This window comes from Eumetopias jubatus, unplaced genomic scaffold, assembly GCF_037043125.1.
Source record: "Eumetopias jubatus isolate StellerSeaLion01/CBP00866 unplaced genomic scaffold, mEumJub1_p1.0 scaffold_6, whole genome shotgun sequence".
In the NCBI taxonomy this organism is placed as follows: domain Eukaryota; kingdom Metazoa; phylum Chordata; class Mammalia; order Carnivora; family Otariidae; genus Eumetopias; species Eumetopias jubatus.
In genome coordinates this window covers 19157403-19180323 of record NW_028274812.1, presented here as the reverse complement: position 1 = coordinate 19180323, position 22921 = coordinate 19157403, and the positions used below count along the sequence as shown (strand labels likewise).

The 22921-nt window shown below is 35.0% G+C and overlaps 1 protein-coding gene across 5 annotated transcripts in view; it reads left to right on the top strand.

The window, feature by feature from the left end:
- STXBP5 (syntaxin binding protein 5) overlaps window positions 1-22921 on the top strand; it is a 174520-nt gene that overhangs the window by 20559 nt on the left and 131040 nt on the right. For all 5 annotated transcript variants that reach the window (XM_088023848.1, XM_088023846.1, XM_028103208.2 and 2 more), the window contains exons 3-4: window positions 4308-4389; window positions 7688-7788. In XM_088023848.1, the coding sequence (XP_087879974.1) occupies window positions 4308-4389; window positions 7688-7788 (183 nt within the window). The remainder of the gene's footprint in view (window positions 1-4307; window positions 4390-7687; window positions 7789-22921) is intronic.

The following is a 22921-nucleotide window of genomic DNA, read 5'->3' as shown; positions in this document are numbered from 1 at the left end:
TTCATGATATTATTTTTTTCCTTAAATATTTTTCTCCCTGTTGCTTAGAGGATGTATAAATTCAAAGATTTGCATTCAGAGACTTTGCTCTGAACCTGTTTTAGCCTTGTTTTCTGTAGCTCTTATTCAGGAGTTCTGATGGTGCTTTTCTGGACAAAAGCCATAAGTAGTTTTGCAGGAGGTATGTGGCCTGTGTCATGGGCCATATAAATTAATTGGTTTATTCCAGAGACAAAGTTGACTCGTAAGATTAGGTAGATACCATAGCTCTTGATGGGCAAGCAGTAAAAAAATGGAGACTAAAAGTATCTCTGATAGGAAGGTAGCACCATTTTTAAAAGAGTACTTTGGTGTTCAGAATTAAAGGGCAAAATGTGTTGACGCCAAGAAATACTCAGTGGAGCCTTAGGATTTGGCTTTTTCTTACAGTTGATTAATGCAAAGGAGTAGGCATCATAATAATATTTCTTTAATAAATATCTTTGCAGAATTGTTCAGTATATAACATTTTCTTCTGGGTTTTCTTCATTTTGTACGTAGCCAACAATAGGAATAATTTACAAAGCAGATCTTTGTTACAGTGTTTGACTATTGTTTAATAAAACTGTTAACTCCAAGTAATAACAATATTAGGAAGAACCATATATGCAAGCAGTAGGAATCATTACACAAATATGAAGGGATATGAGTATTTGCATCTATGACATGCTGTTTAGTGATCTAATATAGTCAGTTATTTTCTTACATTATGATATGTCCACTAATAGGTATCTTTAGTTCTTGTTAAAGTAATGAATATACTAGTTAAATAATGATAATGAATGGGTACCATTTGGGGAGTACACTCTCAATAGTTTTAATTCTCACCACAGCTCTGCAAGCTAGACTAGATAAGTATCTGTATTTTATAGACAAAGTGGAGAGGTATAATAATTCTCCTCCTCAGGTCACAGCAAGTACTGGTGGAACCGGCATATGAACTGACTTGAAAGTAGATGTCTTAATTCTCAACTGTGCCTCAGATGTTCCTGTGGCACATCAACAACAAAAAAACAAAAAAGGCTGCTTCTCAGGCAATTTGGGATTAGTAAATTTGCAGTAGAGCTGGAATTCTGATACACTGCCAGGATTGAGAACTACTTGCTCTAGGACTTGTATTCTTTCAAACTAATATCTTTTGATTATATATAAGTAACTTCCATTCCTTAAAATTTAATTTTAAACTTTTTGTTACTATGAAATAATGTTTTAGGATTCCCCCCCCCCCCCCCCCCCAGTTCATAGGGCTATTGTAGTATTAAGGATCCTTCAGGGCTGGCTGCAGCATAGTACTACCTTATCCAAAGGAAAAGAGAGAAATCAGTAGTAATCTTGAGAAAAATCACTTCTTTGAGCCTCAGAATTATAATTTGTAAAATATGGATAATAACTACCTTTCAGAGTTACCATGAGGATTAAGTACAATTGCATTTTTAAGACACAGAGTCTGAAACTTAGTAGATAGTGGTTCTTCTTTATTATATTAAGAAAATATATTTATCATCTTAGGTGTAAGTGACTATATTAATAATAGTGTCATAAAGTACAGTTTTATCTGGAGTAGTTTCCATGTGTAGATAAGAATAAACCTTCCTTGACCTCCATGTAACTGACTTCCTGGATTTATAGACACTTTGCAGTCTCTGTGAATAAAATATTGGTTGATGCCCACAGCATACTGAAGTTTTCAGACCAATAGGCCCAAATTAGTAGATCTATATGCTTATGTTTTACTTAACCAATAATCAGTTTTGTGTATTCCCATATCTGTTTGTGCCTGTCATATTTGACACTATAATATAGTAATTAGTTTACTTTAAGAATATATAATGTGAATGCAAAATAGAGGGGTTTTTAAAAATACATAAAAAATGCAGGATGAATAGTTTGGGAAGACTTCATGAAGTCAGTCACTTAAAATTTTTGATGTTGTGTGGATAACAGTAAATGATCAGAAAAGAAATAGTAAGATTGTATGTGAATGCTGCATTTAGAATGCATTGCCAATTATCTTTAAAGTTCCATTTAAAAAATTAAACTAGTTGAATGCCTGGGTGGCTCAGTTGGTTAAGCGTCTGCCTTCGGCTCAGGTCATGATCCCAGGGTCCTGGGATCAAGTCCCGCATTGGGGGTCCCTGGTCAGCAGGGGGCCTACTTCTCCCTCTCCATCTGCCCCTCCCCCTGTTCATGGGCTCCTATGCTGTCTCTCAAATAAAATGTTTTAAATAAAAATAAAAATAAACTACAGATCTTATACCTGGATAGTTATGGCTATGTTTTTATTAATTAATTAATTTTTAAAGATTTATTTTATAAAAAGAGCAGATGGGCACATGAACATGCATGTGGGGGGAGGGGCAAATGGAGGGAATCCTCAAGCAGACTTCCTACTGAGTGCACCTGTTGTGGGGCTGGATCCCATGACCCATGAGATCAGGACCTGTGCCAAAACCGTGAGTCAGATGCTCAACCAATTAGCTACCCAGGGGCACCATGGCTATGTTTTAAGAAAAACAGTTCTGAATCTAGTTAATAGAGCCGTACTTAAAGAAGATAATATCACAAGATTAGCAAAATTATGATTTCTGAAAAAAAGGTAAGTAGAATTTTTATGATTCTTCATAATAGCTCACATATTTTATTAACTTAGTTTTACTGATCTGGTTAGATGAGAAGTTTTGCTTCATGTAAAAATGAGAATTATAGAATATGCTAATTGGTCCCAGAAAGAATAATTTAGCTGGAAAGATTAGAATTAGACTCCCTTTACTAGCTAAAAAGTCATCCTGACAAAAGAAATGGATGTAGGTATTTCTTTGGCCAACCAGGTGTGATTTGGCACTACCAAATGCCGATAGTAACAATCTGAAATCTAGCTTCCTTTAGGTGCATTTGGGTAATTGGTGTAAAACTAGTACTACTAATATGATGATGATTATGATAAAAGTTTGAGATGTTTACAGAGTAAGGTACTATAGGCTAAACGTGCACGATTAGTCTTTGAAATAATAGAAGAATTAATTGCTGGCAATAAAATGAAAAAAATCATGGAAGATAAATATCACCTAGAAAAACTTTTAGAAATCAGAAGGAAAAAGTGTATAGAAAATAGGAATTTAAACTTTAGTGTGATTATTTTTTCTTAAGAAGAACCTTAGGACATGTATTAAAAGAATATAGAAATAGTCTATACACCTGAATATGAATTTATATAAAGAAGGCTATAATCACATTATCGATCACATTTTAGATATAGCTTTTTATTTTCAATTAATATTTGTTAACTAGTGAAAAGTAGATTAGTATAGTAACATGTTAAAATAGCTAATTTCTTATTTCAAGTTTATGAAGATGAAAGCATGTAACAGTGCCTGGCACTTAGTAAATTGTATAAGTGGGTTTTTTGTTTTGTTGTTTATTTAGCATACCTTATTAAGAGTATAGATTCTGGAGCGAGAATGCTTATTCAAATCTCATCTCTGCTGCTTTCTAGTTACGTGACTTATAAGTTGCTTGATATCTCTGTGCTTCAGTTTCCTTATCTGTTTATGGGGGGAGGGGAAATTATATATTCTTCATAAATTATGGGAATTAAATGAGTTAATATATATAACATGTTTAATATAATGCCTAACAGAGAATGTTGTGTGTTTATGGTTATCATGTACAAATTAGTGTAAATTTGCGTATTTTGAATTCACGTCTCTTGTAAAAGATCGATACATTCGTTGGTAATATAACATCATGCTATAATTACAAACATAGTCATATGGTTTTTCATTATATTAACTTACGCTATTGAAAAATAACACTATAGGAATGAAAAATGCTAGTAAAAAGATTGGTTCCAAAAGCATTATTCCAAAATGACATGTCTCTGCTTTTCAGATTTGTTTGCTTCCTTGGTCAAAATTGGATGCTCTGCAGATCAACTACCTTTTCTCTTTTTATTTTAAGTGAAAGAAAAAAACCTGGGCCAGAGTAAAGTGTATTAAACCTAGTTTATGTTCTGTATATTGCTGTTTTGGATAGTTTATTTTCTAGAAGGAACAGTTATTTCTTTTAGACCTATAATCTCTCAGACTTCCGATTATCAGCAGAAGCTAGCTGATCTGATTGATGTGTAATAAATGTAACTCTGAATCTTAATCTCAATAAATAGCCTGTATTGAATATCAGGTCATTGGAATATTAGTCTGTTATGTAACTTAACAATTGCTATAAAAAGCCCACACATACCGTAGACTCCTTAATGAAATTAATGACAGCTTTGGTCGTCCAGGAGTAGAATGTTACTGCCAACATGACAGTGGAGCTGCAGTAATCCAACTTCAGTTCCTGATTAATGAGGTTAGTGAATTGCTTTAATCTGTCCTATTTATATATGAAATAGGGCCACATCTGGTCTTTCAGATTTCTTGCATGCATTCATATTTAATATTTGAACAAAAGTAAATTTCTTATAGGTCAGAGCCAATAGCAGTTCACTGAGGCATCTTCCTGGGAAGTTACAGAAATAATGCAAGATGTTTCTCAAAACAGTGTTGCAAATAGAATGGTGTAAGGTAAATCTTTATGGTACAAAGTGCTGCATTTAAATTTTATTTCTTGGATACTGAAAGTTATGTAACACTAAAATCTATATTAATTTTTTTTTTAGAGATTGAGTTTATTATAAATAACAAAATATACTTCTCTGTGACTTGTTTGAAATACAACCAGTAAACAAAATTCCATTAGAAAAGAAGACTGGTTATTGTCCAGAATTCTTGTTGTGTCACTTACTGGTTGAAATAATTGATGATGTCTTTCTTTTTGATAGAGTATAAAGTTAGGAAGGAGCTCAGGAAACAAATATTATTTTATCAGCAGGGTAGATGACATGCTTGCAGGTTTTTAAAAAGTATGAGCATTTGCAATGACATGGAGCAAGACAGTATAATGCTAAGCAAAATAAATCAGTCATAGAAAGACAAATACCATATTTCACTCATGTGGTATTTAAGAAACAAAGCGGAAAAAAAAAGAGAGGAAAACCAAGAAACAGAGTCTTAACTATAGAGAACAATCTGATGGTTACCAGAGGGGAGGTGGGAGAATGGGTTAAACAAGTGGTAGGGATTAAGGAACACACTTGTGATGAGCACTGGGCTTTGTAAGGAATTGTTGAGTCACTATATTGTACACCTGAAACTAGTATAACACTATGTTAACTAATTAGAATTTAAAAAAAAGAAAGGAAAATAAAAAGTTAAACAATTTAAAATATGAGCAGCTCTGAGAATAGTTATTTACTATATGCAGTGACGAGCGGGAAAAGCTGGTCATTAGAAGAAAGGAATTACTCCAGAAAAGGCTCTGCTATCTTTAGTTGTGGTGATAGTCTGTGGACATTCTTTTTGCCCTCAGGTCCTTAGGTTCCATGTAATAAATTCTTAAATGTATATGAAAGGGAAAAAAAAAAACGCTAGATACCTCTGACCTTTTGTAAAATGTTTTTATCAGAAGATTAATATACAATTGTGTAGGTTTTTCAAGGTCAGAAGTGTTTTTTAAAAACTGCAGTATTCTGTGTAGAACTGTATAGTAGGCATTGTAAAATGTTAAAATTCAAAAGAAATCACAATATAGAAAGTTGTTGAACCTATTTATGAGGACTCAAGATTATTTTTCCAATTTTTTTTTAATTTTGTTATGAAATAATTCTGCTGGCAGTTAGGTTCAAAATAGAGAGGTTCTCTGTGTACTTCCCCCATCTTCCCCTAATGGTAACATTATGTATAACAATAGTTTAATATTAACCAGGAAAATGACATCCATATACTACTGTTAGACTACAGACCTTATCTAGATTTCATCACCATGAACTCCTGTGTCAGTGTGGGTGTCTAGTTTTGTGCATTTTTATGACACATATAGATTTGTGTAATGACCACTATGAACAAGATACAGATCAGTTTCATCATCATAAAGGACTTCGCTAAGGCTCCCCCTTTATAACTGGGCCCCCTCCTGCTCTCAGTCCCTAATCCCTGGCAGCCACTAACCTATTCTCCATCTTTATACTTGCGTTAAGATTATTTCTTAAAGCAGTACATGAACCAGTGTAAATAACATTGCAAATTGATTACCTATACACCTAAATTTTAGAAATCTTAAGTAATTTATGTTGTCATACAGGTTTCTTTTCAATAGGATTCATCATAGAGTTCTTGGATATGACTTTTATTTTACATGCTTAAATGTTACATTTTGAGTACTTAAAAATGATGTTGCTGTTTTAAAGAATGCTTAGCAAAATATGAATATTTAATTGGGGATGCTACAGAAATCTGACAATTGGGAGTAGCTATTTGCTTTTATATTTAGTGGGCCATATGTAGGTAAAGGAGCCACGCTAGGAGGTGGTGAGCTATTATTGCCATTTTGGCCCTGCATCTCTTCTTCCTTGAGATTTCACGATGGTGTGCACATCTTGAGAAAGAAGTTGACTGTGGTGGAAATAATGAAGAGTACAAATCTTTGATACTCTGAATCTTTTGAGTTTCTCTGCTTCAAAATAATACAGATAAGAGGATGTTTTCTAGTGAAAGCATATGGACTTTATTTCTGCTCTCCGATAATCAGGTTGTAGCAGTACGAATTACACCATAGAGAAGCCCTCATAGATTTCGAAGGTGGAAAGGACTTGGAGAGATCATTTAATGTAAACTTTCAGAGCTATTTTAATTCTCTTTGATAAATGAGAAACTTAGTTTAAAGGAAGGAGATTTTAAGATTTCTCATAATAACCTAGATGGATAGAACTGCAAATCCTTTTTTGAAATTAACATAAATTTTTCATGTTGTATTTTTTATCTTACTCTCTCAGTATAGACGAAAAGTATCTGATTCCTTTGAGGAAACACATGCACATGTCTTAATAAATCAGCCTTAGTCTAGAGATTCTTAATCCTGTTCACATACAAGAATCACCTCTAAAGATTTTTAAAAATATACCTGTGTACGTCCTTGCTCTGAAAATTCTGGTTTGTGAGGTCAGGGGTGAGATTGAGCCTCCTGTGTGATTCTCATATAGGGCCAGAGATGCTTCTCCATACTTAATAGTATTTAGTAGTATCAGATGTTCTAACTTTCTAAATTAGTTGATTGGTCAACCCTTTGGAAGTTGAAGTTATGGTGTGCTGAATGCTATCTTTATTTTCTGTATCATTCTAGTAGTAGAATTATGATCTAGGCATACATAGTACATTCCGAAGAATTTTTCTTAAGCCAAATAAAATGGGAAAGCTACTTCATATTATATTTTTCTTTCGGTCAAGAAGATATACAATAGTGATCAAGTAACTTATAGTCTGACCTCTAATTTTACATAGCTATCAACCATAATATCCAACTAGATCTTAGTATATTTGTAGTTTATAAGATACTAAATTATACTTTAAATTGAAGAAGTGAAAACAGTTTTTACATATGACACACTGTATAACATCTGCTATTTAGAATTTGGGTGAGACAAATGTTTCTCAAAACTAAATCTATTGGCTGAAAGTTTTGAAATTTGGGAAGATTTTTTTGGCAGCTCTTTAGTAGCTTTAATGTTTCTAAGATGTATTCTATATAAAATATTTTACACTTTATTTTTAAGGGAGCTCTTGTGAGTGCCTTGGCTGATGACACCTTACATTTATGGAATTTACGTCAAAAGAGACCTGCCATACTACATTCACTTAAATTTTGCAGAGAAAGGTAAGAGTTTTCTGTTATCCTATATATATATATAAGGTATTTGCTATTCTTTTTTGAAATATTTTCTTTGAATTTTATTCTTTGATTTTATTTTTTTGTGATAGACTTTATGCACAATCTAAAAAATAATTCAAGAACTTCAAGGGATAGATAATAAAAAGCAAGATTCCTTCCTTTCCAGACCCATTTTCCTCTCCAGAGGCAACCACATAAATTTCTTTTGTGTCCTTCTAGAAATATTTTGTGCATATACGCAGAAATCTTTCTAGATAGCTCTTCTTTTTTTTTTTTGCATAAAAGGGAAAGCATTACGTATTTTTCCTATAATTTATGTTCAGTCAACAATATATTTGATAGATTGTTTCATGTTGGCACAAGCCAGTTTTCCATAGTTATTTTCATAACCACATGATATTCTATTATGTGGAAGTACCATAATTTAGTCAGTCTTCATCAGTGGACATTTATACCCTTTTTGGTGTGCTGTTCATTTTGTTCGGTTGTGATAGTATGATACATATATCACTTCATCCATTTATACAAGTATATCTCTGAGATAAATTTGTAGAAGTACAACAGTTGGTCATAGAAATCTCTTATATGACTGTGAGTTTTGTACTTTGATTGGAAAGACCTTTTTTTCTTTTTTAATTCCAGTATAATTAGCATACAGTGTTACATTAGTTTTAGGTGTACAGTATAGTGATTCAACAATTCTTTGTATTACTCGGTGCTCATCACTATAAGTGTACTCTTAAACCTCTTCACCTGTTCTACCCATCCCCCCATCTACTTCCCTCTGGTAACCAGGAGTTTGTTCTCTATAGTTAAGAGTCTGTTTTTTTGTCTTTTTTTCATTTTTCATTTGTTTTGTTTCTTAAACTCCACATATAAGTGAAATCATATGGCATTTGTTTTTCTCTGACTTATTTCACTTAGCGTTGCACTTTCTAGATCCATCCACGTTGTTGCAAGTGGCAAGATTTTATTCTTTTTTATGTCCGAGTAATATTCCATTGTATATTGGAAAGACCTTTTTCACTCTAGTTTTATTAAACATTCTTCCATATTTTCTTACAGTGCTCTTAAAATTGCATTTTTTTATGCTTAATCTTTATTTTTTCTTTTATTTTTATGCTTAATCTTTAATTCATATGGAACTTACTTTGGCATGAAATATGAGCAAGAAATATAGGCCTTGCTTATGAAATCTATTTTTTGTTGTATATATGAACATTTATATATGTGTGTGTGTATGTGTACTCGTAAGCATGAGCAGATGTAAGTATATATGTGTATGTGCAGTTAAGAAATCTGCATCTATATAGTATCTAAATGCAGTAGGGTTAGTGTCTTTAGGACCCATCTTCAGTGAAAGTCAGACATCAGACTGCCCAAAGCATATCCAGGGATCAGACCATTCCTCCTTTGATACATGTTGATCTGTTCAGGTTATATAAATAGGTCAGTTTGTAAGTCTGGGTTTTTGCCCACAGTGGCCCTCCAAAATAGGCAAGCTTTTAAAAAGGCTGCTGAGAACATAGCAGTTCAGACTTCTTTAGCCAACACCAAGACCTGTCTACATTTTATGGTAGACAGAGACCAGAGTTGGCAGTGGGGCAGTAGCAGAGTTTGCTATTGGGCTACATCTTGCCTGGGAAGATAGATTTTCTAAATAAGTTGGAATCATGGTTCTGCTGCTTCTGGGAGAGGGACAGAAGTGAAGGAGGAGTTAATGGTAGGAGGGAGGGTTGACATAGGGGAGAAAAGGCAAGCAGAACGTTAAGGTTCAGTTCTTTTCTACCTGCTCAGAATAGGGCCGGCCTCAATTTGCCGGGCAGAGTTCCTTAGTCAACTTGCCAGCTGGATCTTAGGGGGGAGGTCTACATCAACTTCAGATGCCACCAAGCAGGTGGAGATAGCGATGGGCATCTTAGTCCCAGAACACATCTTGTCAGTCTCACACCATCTCCTGGAAATGAAAGTATGGGTCTAGCAGAGTAGTTGTCATCCTGGTGTGATTTTACCATCCAGAGGGCATTGGACAATGTCTAGAGACATTTTTTTTGGTCACAGTTGGAGGAGGGTGGACTGAGCAGTGCTACTGGCTTCTAGTTGATAAAGGCCAGGGATGCTGCCAAGTATGTTGCAATGACAAGGCAGTCAGTTCTCCATAATAAAGAATTTATCTGGTCCAAAATAGTCAGCAGTTTCAAAGTTAGAAACTCTGGGCTCTAGCACATCAAAATGATATCATTTGGTCCGTGTAGTGCTGTAGAATTTCTCTTACTCTCTACCACCCACTAGAAGGATTCTGTCAGGATATAGAATTCCAGCAGAAGAATACTTCTGATACCTCATTTGCCAGTGGCCTGTCCATATTTCTCACTGGGACAGAGGAATGTAGTAGTATGTGGTCCAGATTCACAAACATACACTATAGGTTATTATGGTATATCTTCATGGAGAAAGGATTAAAGCTCAAGGAGTCCCAGAATAGTCAGGGTCGCATGATTGTCAGGTATGAGGTAAGTCTCCTCAATAGTACCTCTAAGGATGGTCTCCAAGAAATTCTGGTAAAAATGGGTAAGGAACGGTGAGTTCGTCTATAAGGTGCCGACAAACAGAAGGCATCTTTGTGTGAAGTACAAAAAAACAGAGCCTTTCTTGGTGAATGCCGCCTCAGAGTCCACCATTCCCCTCCTTGGTCAGGTGCTATTATGCAGAGCACATTCTGCACAATTGTATGCAAGGTCCTAAAAGTTACAAATGAAATAAGCTGATAGAGTTCCCAGTTTTCAGTCTTGTAATAGAGTTTACCCAGCTGATCAGTAGAAACTAGTTGGTCCCATTCGAAGTTCAGCTTCCCCTTGACCATTATTCAGGTTAACAGTAAAGAAGGAACTGTAGCATGATACTTCTTCCTTGAGTATCTCCTCAGGATGAAATCCTCTAAGCTAGCTACAAACTTGTATGCCAGCCATTGGACCTGAAATGCTAAGGAATGGGCCTGGTGTCTTGTGGATGGTCCTACTTATATTCTCTCAAGACTAAAGTTCAGATTTCTTAGCACTTGGGAGGAGCCTTGTTTTCCTCAGCATCTGACTACATGTGGGAAGAGGAGGGCACAGTAGGGGCTTCCTCCAGCTCTAGGAACTGCGCATGGTGGCAAGATATACTCTGCCCCTCAGCCTGAACTCTGTGTCATTCAGGACTGTAATCTGCACCCTGGTGGAAACCTTCTGTTAGAGCAACTATCCGTAGGCAGGAGAAGGGACAAAATCCTATCATTCCCTGCCAATCCTTCCATCTCCCTCATTTGTAGGAATCCATCCCTTTCTTTATAGAACTGCTTTACGTTCAGTTTTTATATTTGTGTCAGTCAGGATAGTTTGGGTTATGCTATAATCTTAATGACTTAATACAGCAATAGTTTATTTTTTCCTTATACTATATGTCCTTTGTGGGTTTGTTCCTTTTCACTATCATTATTCCAGAACCTGGCTGAGGAAACAGCCAGTCATTACAATATTGCTTGTCACTGTAGTAGAGAGAAAGAGAATATGGTGAAGCATGCGTTGGCTCTTAAAGTTTCTGCCTGGATATGATACATATCTCTCACACTCTCATTTCATGGGCTATGGGAACAAGTCACATGGTCATCTCTAATTTCACTCATCTAACCAAGAAGCAGAAAAGCGGGAAATCTTGTGACTATTTGTAATGACTATCACGATGCTTATTATTGTTGACAGAATACAATAACTAATAACCTAGTAGTTTTCCCCTTATTTCACAGTGGGTTTGAGCTAACTTAACAAGTTGAATTACTCCATTTCATTTTTATGCTATTTTCATTTTTACTTCTGAAACTAGGAAAGGTAAGAAAAATACAAAAGTTTTTAAGTAGCTATTTCATTACATTTTGAACAGTTGTTAAGTAATATAAACAAGTTTTACAATATTGTCTTATTTTTATAAGTAAATTTTCTTAGTATAGTAGAAATTTATAAATAGAAACTGTAGTGATTTAAATTGTATTTTTTCATAATGTGGATTTTTTTCTAGTTTTGACTTAAAAATTGTGCTACGATACACAGAACCTAAAATTTTCTATCACAACCATTTTTAAATGTACAGTTCAGTAATGTTGAGTACATTCACATCTTATACAACTATATAATATGGATATTTTGATAGAATTTCACTTTTATGGGATTTAAAAAAATGTGGAAATTGGAAGTTTCACATCTTGGTTTAACTATATGAAATTGGGTATGTTACTTCACTGTTTTGTGTGTTTGGTTTTCTAATTTGTGGAAAATTTTCCTCTGTGATATATGTAATCTTTATCATTTCTTTTTTCTCATATGTTAAAACATATGTTTTAACAGCTTTCTGTTAAATGTTAAAACAGCTTTCTCTTATCCCCATTTATTTTTTATTTATTTTTTATTCCCCCCTTCATTTTTCCCTCCCTGCTATCTTCTTCTTCTTCTTTTTTTTTTTTTAAAACATATAATGTATTATTTGTTTCAGAGGTACAGGTCTGTGATTCAACAGTCTTGCACAATTCACAGCGCTCACCATAGCACATACCCTCCCCAATGTCTATCACCCAGCCACCCCATCCCTCCCACTCCCCACCACTCCAGCAACCCTCAGTTTGTTTCCTGAGATTAAGAATTCCTCATATCAATGAGATCATATGATACATGTCTTTCTCTGATTGACTTATTTCACTCAGCATAATACTCTCCAGTTCCATCCATGTCATTGCAAATGGCAAGATTTCATTCCTTTTGATGGCTTCATAATATTCCATTGTTATCCCCATTTATTCTATAGGTATTTATAGAGTGCTTATTTTGTGCCAACTTAATGCTAGCTGCTGAGCATGCATTTGTAAACAAGGCAGACTTGGGCCTTGCCATTAGGATCTTGGTCAAAGTTAAGACAAGCTTAACTTCCCAGATGCCCAATAAAATGACATTTGTTCATACTAAATAGATCGTATCTCAGTTTCTGTAGAATGAATTTGAGTTGGGGAATAACATAAACTTATAAATCTTCTTCTTGGTTAGCAGCCATTTTGTACTAATTGTCAAGTTTTGTTCTTACTATAATTGATCACTTAGCTTGAGATATGATTTTCTCTTGAAAATCTTGAAAAGCAATGTACCATAGTGGTTAAGAGTTCAGACTCTGGGCCAAATTGCCTATGTTCAATCTTAGTGCATAGCCCCATCACCTATTAACTATATCAGTTTTGTTATCTGTAAAATGGATTATTATCTCATGAAAGCCCTAAGATGCATATTATAAAGTTAATATATATAAAATAAATAATATGTATAAAGCACTTAGAACAGTGCCTTAGAAATCACCTGTATAGTTTTTGTTTTTAAACGTATTGGATTTACTGGGTGCCTGGGTGGCTCAGTTGGTTAAGCGACTGCCTTCGGCTCAGGTCATGATCCCGGCGTCCCGGGATCGAGTCCCACATCAGGCTCCCTGCTCGGTGAGGAGCCTGCTTCTCCCTCTGACCTTCTCCCCTCTCATGTACTCTCTCTCTCTCATTCTTGCTCTCTCAAATAAATAAATCTTAAAAAAAAAATAAAGGTATTGGATTTACTTAAAGTAATAATTGTAACTTGAAATATCTGCATTAGCTATACCAGAGATTTTACTTAGGCAGTCTTTATAGAAACAATTAATTGACATTAGAAAATCATTAGAACCAATGATATTGGCCCTACATGGCTTTATACATGTAAAGGCGAGGTTCTTTGGCTTTGGTGGAAGAATGAGAATTTGACAAGAAAATTCTGTATGGTAGTTTTTTTTGTTTTTTTTTTATCAGAGTATGTTCCATTTAGCTTTGTAGGTTTTTTTTCTTTAAAGAAAGTTTAGTTGGGAGGAATTCATGGATTTATAAGCAACTACAACTATCTGCTAGTCTTTTTTTCATCACCTGTTACCATGACTAGTATTCTCAGCCATGTTAAGTTTTTGCATAACAGTTCTTAAGTAAAAATACATGGAGCATTTTAAGACTGAGGACTAAATTGTATACCTGGGCTTTCCTATTTAGAAACTACTATTATCTAATAATTATATCTTTAATTGTTTAATTCTTGTTCATAATACACTTTCACATAAATGTTACTTAGTTTCTTGGGGCAAGAAAAATTTCCCTAAGTGAAATTTCAAAGAATAGAATTTTTCTGTATAAATATGTTAGACACCTGAATAGCTGAATCTTTAATATTGAAATTAATACATTCTTTTAAGATATATTTTTCTTTTATTCTAACACATTTATATCTGTTCATTTGATGATAGATGCATGTATTGGTTTAGAGAATAAAATAAGCATGCATGCATTCTAAACTAATGGTCAGGAGAATACAATATCATATGGAATACACTAATAATCAAAAAGTTCCTCCTAACAGTTATCAATGGTGCATCAATGTCCAAAGTCCTTAAGAAAAAACTATTTGACAAATGGAGTAATTCATTCAGATACTATGATTGTAGTGGAAAAGTTGGTGCTTGTAAGGTATTTCAGGAAGTGACTGCTGCTGTAGCATCAGATTTTCTTTTTATTTTTTAAGGAGAGAGAATGTGCCAGCGTGCAGGAATAGGGTGGGGGGGAGAGAGAAGGAGAGAAGTAGACCCCCCCCACCAAACGCTGAGCGCAGAGCCAGATGCTGTGGGGCTCAATCTCATGACTCTGAAATTAGGACCTGAGCCAAAACCTAGAGTTGGAGGCTTAACCATCTGAGCCACCCAGGCGCCCCACATCAGATTTTTCTTAGTAACTAAAGTAAATTATTGTAGAAACAAGAACTAATTTATCCCATTATACTCTTTATTAAAATATTACCTAAATATTGTGCTTTGCATATTTATGAGGCTTATAATTTGCTCGGTATGCACATGAACCAGGCAAAGTTGTGAAAGAATATTTGGCTAGATACCAGCTCTCAAAAAATCTATACAGGTCTTCCAAAGATTGTGAATTAACTCACTGCACATATTTAACAAGAAAAAAATTAATCATAATATTGGAACTAATTAGAGACCTAAGATTACAGTTTTTGTGGTAATTGCATCATATCGGCAAAATATTTTTCCTCAAAAACAGCTTAATGAAAGTGTACAAGCATTAGAAATGAGAGTGATTTTGTGTGATGAAATTCAGGACTAGAACACAGAAATGGAATGGAGCACAGGCTGTTAGGCAGCCTGATAAGAAGGACATACTCTTCTGGATCTAATTCTAATCCACAAAGAGAATTGTTTTGGAACTCTATGGATGTGATGAGTCACCTTGGTAGTTTTTAGGGAACCAGGTCCTGAGACAAAAATTTAAAAAGAAAGAAGAAAACTGTCAGTGTTCAGAAGGAAGATGATTGTGATTTGACGACCTTGAGATTATAAAAGGAAAGATGGTTAGGAAGTGTTGGATAACTTCCTAGGATAAAATTATCCATAATAACAAGGAAATTGGGAGAGGCATCCAAAGAGACCGGTCTGGTTGCACAAGGTCCTTATAATGTATTCAGGTATAAAAAGATTATATGGCAGGAGGGGGATACATAATCAAAGGTGAATATAAGAGTAATTTGTCTCTCCTAACAGGCACAATGACCTAAGGCATGTGAAAAATAATAAAGACAAAATAATGAATGAAAACAATTTATTTTTTATGTTTAGGGCAAGAAAGCTAGGTAGATTAATGGTAGGTAGAGTTAAGGCATATATTATTTATCTAACTGTATAATGTAATACTGGCTCAGACAAATTGTGTCTTAGACTGCTAAAAAAGGGTTGGCTCCTGTAACAGTATTGATTGGCCTAGGAGGAATCTATAGAGTGGGAGCAGTGCTTTAAATTTGGAAATGAAAAAAATACATTTTAGAAGGTAAATTACGTTCAGTTCATCAAACATTAGGTGCCTTCTGTGTGCCAGGGATTATACTAGGTATTTAGGATAACAAAGATGAGTAAAACATTTGAATAGCTTACACCAGAGGCCCAGACATAAATAACTATGACACAATATGGGTCAATGCCATTTTAGAAGTTTAAGTTAAAAACCCATGATAGAATAACTAATCCAATCTTTCAACTTTTTTTTTTTTTTAAGTATACTGACTTCTTTTAAAGGAAGACAAAAATCAGTCATGAGGAAAATGCAAACTGATACTACAACCAGATATCACTACACATCTGTCAGAATGGCTAAAATACTGTCTTGGATGTGACACAATTAGAACTTCCCATAGTCTGCTGGTGGGAGTGTTGTTAGTCACTTTAGAAAATTTTTTGTAGTATTCACATATTCCATGAGCCAACGGTTCCACTCCTAAACATAGTTGTATGGTAGGCTGAATTTTAAGATGGGTTCCAAGATTTCTGCTCCCTGGTGTCCACACATTACCATACAAACGCTAATCTAGGTGATGGCATTTTGTAGATGTAATTGAGGTTCCAGTTAATTGACCTTAGGATAGGGTGATTATTCTCAGTAAACCTAATTGAAGCAAGTGAGCCTTTTGGGACTAGACTCTTCCTGGCAAAAGGTTCAGAGCCTGAGAGGGATTCAGTGCAAAGGATATGGAGTCCTACAACCACATGAGACTGATTTCTGCTAGCAACCTGGAAGAGCTTCTGAGCAGATTCTTCCCAGAGCCTCCAGAAAGGGACACAGGAATGCATCCTGGCTAATGTTTGTATTTCAGCCTTGTGAGACTGAGTAGAGGCTCTGATGATGCAGTGCCTGGACTTCTGACCTATAGAAACAAAGAATAAATGGTTTTTGTGTGTGTGTAGTAATTTGTTAAAACAGCAAAAAAAAAAAAACCTAATACAGATTTTGGTACCTAGAAGTGAGATGCTGCCGTATCAAATACTTAAGAATGTGGAAATTGCTCTGGAACTGGGCAGTGAATAGAGGTTCAGAAAATTTGAGGAACATGATAGAAATGTCTAAATTTCTTTGGGTAGGCTGTGGGGCTCTAGATTTGGAGACTGCTGCCAGTGAGGACTTAGAAGGAGAGAGGAACATGTTTTTGGAAATGAGGACGTGGTTCCTTGTTATATGATGGTGGGAAGCATAACAGAAGTGTCTCCTGCATAATGTGTAAGTGATTGACTTGGATATTTAGCTGAGGAAATTTCCAAGGAAAGGGTTGAAGGTGCCACCTGATTTTTTTTCTTGCTGCTTTATAATAAAATACAAGAAGAAAGAAATGAATTGAGGGAAGAATTATTAAAAGAACCAGGACTTGATGACTTAGGAAATTCCTACCCTGATCCAGCTGGTAAAAAAATTGTTTCTCAGTATGGCTTAGAGAAAAACATGGTGTGGCTGAACAACTTTTTATTAAAAATCTCCTAAAGACCAAAGGTCAAAGTATTCAGCTACACAAAGGACTCTTACAAGAGATCGTGGGTGTGCTTCACAGATCTTTTCAATCAAACCAAAGAACCTCTAGAGTGCTTTAAGATGCAGTTTGAGAAAATTGTGCAGAAGAATATTGCCAGCCTGAAAGACAGTACAGAATAAAGGAGGCTGCCGCCAGGATCGGGCTGATCAAAGTGCCCGCTCCAGGCAAGTACTGTCTGGATGAAAAAGGCAGAGGGTGGAGCTGAGAGCTACAGAGGATTATTCTCAGACCTTGAAACCTAATTAAGAAAAATCCAACATTTGCCCAACTTGATTTCAAAACTGTTAAGGACCAGTGACTCCTTTTTACCTTCCACTTTTCCCCATTTTGAACAGGACTTTCCATAACTGTTATCCTGTGTTTGTCCCACCATTGAATGCTGGGAGTCTTGGGGGCAGATAATTTGTCTCTTTAGTTTCATAGGTCCACAGATGGAGTGGAATTGTGCCCAAGAGCTATACTTAATGAGTTACAGTCAAGGCTCTCATCTACAGGAAATTTAGATGAGTTTGGGATTTTTGAGTTGATGATATTTTAATGAGATTTTGGACTTGATATTGTAATTGGTTGAGACTTTAGAGATGTTGGGGTCAGGTGAATGTATTTTGCATTTGGGAGGGATGTGAATCTTCAAATGCTTACGGGCAGACTATTAGAGGCAGGATTCTAAGATAGTCCCCAAGCTGTTTCCCCCTGGTATACACACACCTTCTAATTATTCAGTCAATTCTAAATCAGGGTGCTGCTGTGAAGGGGTTTTGCAGGTGTAATTGAGATCCCAAATCAGTTGACCTTCACACATGGAATATATCTAATTGGTTTTAGGTTTGGATTACCTGACTTAAAATGGCAGCAAATGCATCGAATTACCCTGGTTGGTTTGGCTCACCTCTGGAACTCAATTTGGTTTAAGTGTCTCCTAAAGTATATGGGTAACTTGAGGAAGATATGGGCTCTAATGAATATCTGAATAATGTTAGGAAGGAGTGGACTGAGAAATGGATGTTAGGTAGGTAAACAACCAGTGTCCACTGTATTTCACTGCCTTCAAAATGAAGTTGATACTCTTAAATACTTAACATTCTCTAAAGGGTCTTATAAGGTATATGACTCTACTTATTACCATAATTCATGTCACTATGCTTCTCCCTCTCTTTATGCATTCTAAGCTAGCCACCCTGACTTCCTTTTTTTAAATGAGTGATCCTCTCTCCTGCCTGTTTGTATGAGCTGATCTCCCTGCTCCGAACACACTTAAGATTCTTGTTCCATGGTTAACTTGTGTTTGTCATTTCTTTTACAGGTTTTTCTGTAAATTCCCTAGTCTGGGTTTTGTGCCTGTTTTGTATTATACCATAGTATGATGCTCTTTCCCTAAAATAGCACAGACCATGCTTATTGTAATTGCCTTGGTTCCTTGACTGTCTTACAGATTAGAATGTAAACTGTATATGTTTTCTTTTTTTATTTCCAGCAGCAGTCTCAATGCTTGACATCTAGTAAATGCTCAAAAAATTGTGGATTGATTGTTACCTCATTGCCTTTGCAGAAACAGAGGGGAATCTCTTTTTCTGTAGAAGGCATGGTGCTCCACAGACTTTGTGGGTTACCTGGGAGATAGGTTAAGAAGGAAAGTCTTTAAACAGAAAAAAATGAGAGTATTTGCTCCAGGCTAATTCTATATATAATCTTTATTCCTCCCACTAATAGATCCCAAACTAGTTAGGTTGTTTGATTATCTTTGGAGTGCTACTTGATCCTGGGCCCATAGCAAGGTTTTTAAAGTGTTGTTTTTTTTTGTTTTTTTTTTTTGTAAAAGTAGTGAGATGGATCACAGACCTGTACCTCTGCAACAAATAATACATTATATATTAAAAAAAAAAAAGATAGCAGGAGGGGAAGAATGAAGGGGGGAAATCGGAGGGGGAGATGAACCATGCGAGACTAAGGATTCTGAAAAGCAAACTGAGGGTTCTAGAGGGGTGGGGGGTGGGGGGATGGGTTAGCCTGGTGATGGGTATTAAGGAGGGCACATTCTGCATGGAGCACTGGGTGTTATACGCAAACAATGAATCATGGAACAGTACATGAAAAACTAATGATGTAATGTATGGTGATTAACATAACATAATAATAAAAAAATTTTAAAAAAGTGAGATGGGGAATAAAGAACTTTGAACAATAGATTTATTTTTACTGAACGAGCATGCCTGGGAGGTACAGCAGAATTACATCTGTAATAATTTTGCAGTGATTTTGAAGATGAAGGTTTTATTTTCCTTTTCTTGCTTTACTGTATTAGCAAAAATTTACAGAAGTGTTCAATGATATTTTCCATAGCAAGTATCTTTTTCTTAGTAATAATTTTAATAATATTTCTTCTAGGGTTTTACTGTTAAGCATAATACAGGATGTTGGTTTGAGATAGAACTTTTTTTCCTCTCAGAGTCGGTTGTCAATTATGTAAGTTAAATTTTAATTGAATGCCTTTTTAGCATCTTTTTAAAATTGTGTGATTTCTTACCTCCTTTTTCCTATTGATCTGTGGCATTAATAGATTTCCTAACATTAAGGATTCTTATATGGTTGTGAAAATTTTTGAATAACATTGACAGATTTTATTGCACGTGTGCACTCATGCGCGTGTGATAGAGAGGGAGAGAGGGAGAACACAAGCGGGTTTGGAGGGGGGAAGGGGCGGAGGGGGGAGGAAGAAGCAGACTACCCGCTGAGCAGGGAGCCTGACACTAGGCTCCATCCCAGGACCCCGGGATCATGACCTGAGCTGAAGGCAGACACTTAACTGACTAAGCCACTCAGGTGTCCCAGGACTTCTACTTTTGTTTGTGAAATTAGAATATAACTTTTTTCCTGGTATTGTCAATTTTGGTATCAGGGCATGCTTCCTTCCTACAATGAATTGAGTATATTTATGGTTAATATTACACTCAATAATATTTATAATATTTATGATTCAGAATATGATCAATTTCATTAAGATCACAGGCTGTATCTTATTCTTGTGTGCTTATATTCATTTTTATACTCTTCATATCCCCTTTCTCTCTTTTACCATATTTTGGTTAATATGATTTGTCAGAGGTTTGTGTGTTTGTCTTTTAAATGAAGTGGCTTGTGGGTTTATTTTATTTTTATCTTTTATTGATATCCAACTTACTGATTTTTATCTCTGTTCTTCTACTGTTTTGTTTTTAATCTCTTGATTTAAAGGTAAAACTCATTTAATTTGTTTAAGAATTAAAATATTTTAGGGCATGGCAGTGATAAGATGAAGGCAGAGGATGGAGATTTGAGCCTAAGAATTACGGGGATTTCTGGTGGTGAAGACAGGAGAAAACAGAACATGGAGAAGTAGTGATTGAAGGCATAAAGAAAATTTTGTGGTGGGGCACCTGAGTGGCTCAGTTGTTAAGCGTCTGCCTTCAGCTCAGGTCATGATCCCAGGGTCCTGGGATCAAGCCCCGCATCAGGCTCCCTGCTCCGCGGGAAGCCTGCTTCTTCCTCTCCCACTTCCCCTGCTTGTGTTCCCTCTTTTGCTGTCTCTGTCAAATAAATAAATAAAATCTTTAAAAAAAAATTTGTGGAGCTAAAGTATCTTTAGGTTGAAAGGGCTAACAAATGCTCGAAGAACTCCTGACATAATGGAATTAAAAATACCTTTATAAATTACTTTCTGACAGTGTCAACTGTGAAAGAACTCAGAAAATACGATAATTATCTGAACATTCCTTCTCTTCGCCAAATAATCCTTCTTTCAGACCTTGTTAGAGAGCTGTGAAGTTAATGTGTCTTAATGTATAAGGGTAACTTACTAGAAGGATAGAAAATATGATACTAAAACTTTGAGGACAAAAAAAGGAAATGAAGAAAATAGAGATCAGGAAAAGAGAAAATTATAAAAAAGAGTTAATCAAGATGGAAAAAATAAGTTCTCAGTAATCCAAATCATTGTAAATATGCTAAATTCACTGACTAAAATTTTGAGATTTCTGACTGGGTTAAAAAACAGCAAAACACAGATATTAAACTACTTATAAAAGATATACCAAAAGCATAATTACATAAAGTTTGAAAGTATATGGAAGGAAAAAAGTACATCTTACAACAAATTTACAGTGTTCCTAGAAATAACACTAGCAAAAATATGTAAGATCTATGTGGGGAAAATATTAAAACTATCGAAGGAATCAAAGAAGACTTAAGCAAATGGAGAGCTTCATAGAAAGGAATACTCAAGTTTTAAAATGTCACTTCCTTCCAAATTAACCTTATAAAACTTAGTACTATCCCACTCAGAATTTTAACAGGTTGTTCATAGGACTTAATAAGCTGATTCTAAAATCCATATGGAAAAAAGAAAGGCCCAGAATAACCAAGATAATTTTGAAACAGAAATGTGAGCTGGTGGGACTTATTTTATTAGATATCAGATATTAGATATCAAAAATGATTATAAACCTTTTAGAAATTAGCTCATTCGGAGGCCTGCTTCTCTTTCTCACACTCCCCTGCTTGTGTTCCTTCTCTGGCTGTGTCTCTCTCTGTCAAATAAATAAAATCTTAAAAAAAAAAAAAGAAAAATCATTGTAGATAGTAAGTTTGTATAAATGTACAAATAATGTCATATTTGTGTATATATATCTCACTGTATATATTGTGAGATAGATATATATTTAAAGAGAGAGGGAAGCTCTAATAATTAAAAAGACATAGGCATAGATTGGAAGATATTTAGAATATACCTGTCTGTACAATAAAAGACAATCTAATACAAAAATGCAAAAAAAAAGGTATAGTTAAAGGTTGCTGATTAGACCAGCAACTTTTGTTTATCATAACATTTGTTATATAAAAATACTCTGGCATTTTCATTCCTCAAGGTAAGATCATTAAAAACAGAACTTTAAGAAATCCCCCAAATAACAGGGACAGTTTTTTCAGATGTTTTTATTTCTATATAGTTGATATATACTGTTTTCCTATTTGTTATTCACTGTTTTACTTACCGATATTCAGTTGATACTCAGGTTTTTTTTTTTTTTTTGATAGTCATTGATGATGTTAAGTTCTCATTTCACAAGAAAGGTTAATATGATTTATTTGGACATATTTTCAAAAGTTCTTAAATGTTTTATAAAAACTGAGATGTAGGGTGCCTGGGTGGCTCAGTTGGTTAAGCGACTGCCTTCGGCTCAGGTCATGATCCTGGAGTCCTGGGATCGAGTCCCACATCAGGCTCCCTGCTCAGCAGGGAGTCTGCTTCTTCCTCTGACCCTCTTCCCTCTCGTGCCCTCTATCTCTCATTCTCTCTCTCTCTCAAATAAATAAAATCTTTAAAAAAAAAACTGAGATGTAACTAATAAAACAGTAAATCAATACAAATGTAAAATGACCTTCAAAGATCTCTGAAACTTATTTTTCAAAATATTTGTTACCTTGTACTGCTGGGTTACAGATATGAAGATTTTTTTTTTTAAAGTAGCTATGACAGTTTATCAGAAAAGGTGTGAGATGACAAATAGGAAACCCTTTGAACAGATTTATAAATTGCTTTCAGCTGACTCTGCTGTTATTTTTAATACATTTCCATGTTCATTATCACAAACTTAAGTTTTCTTCTAATAACAGGACAATATCAGGTACAGTTAATT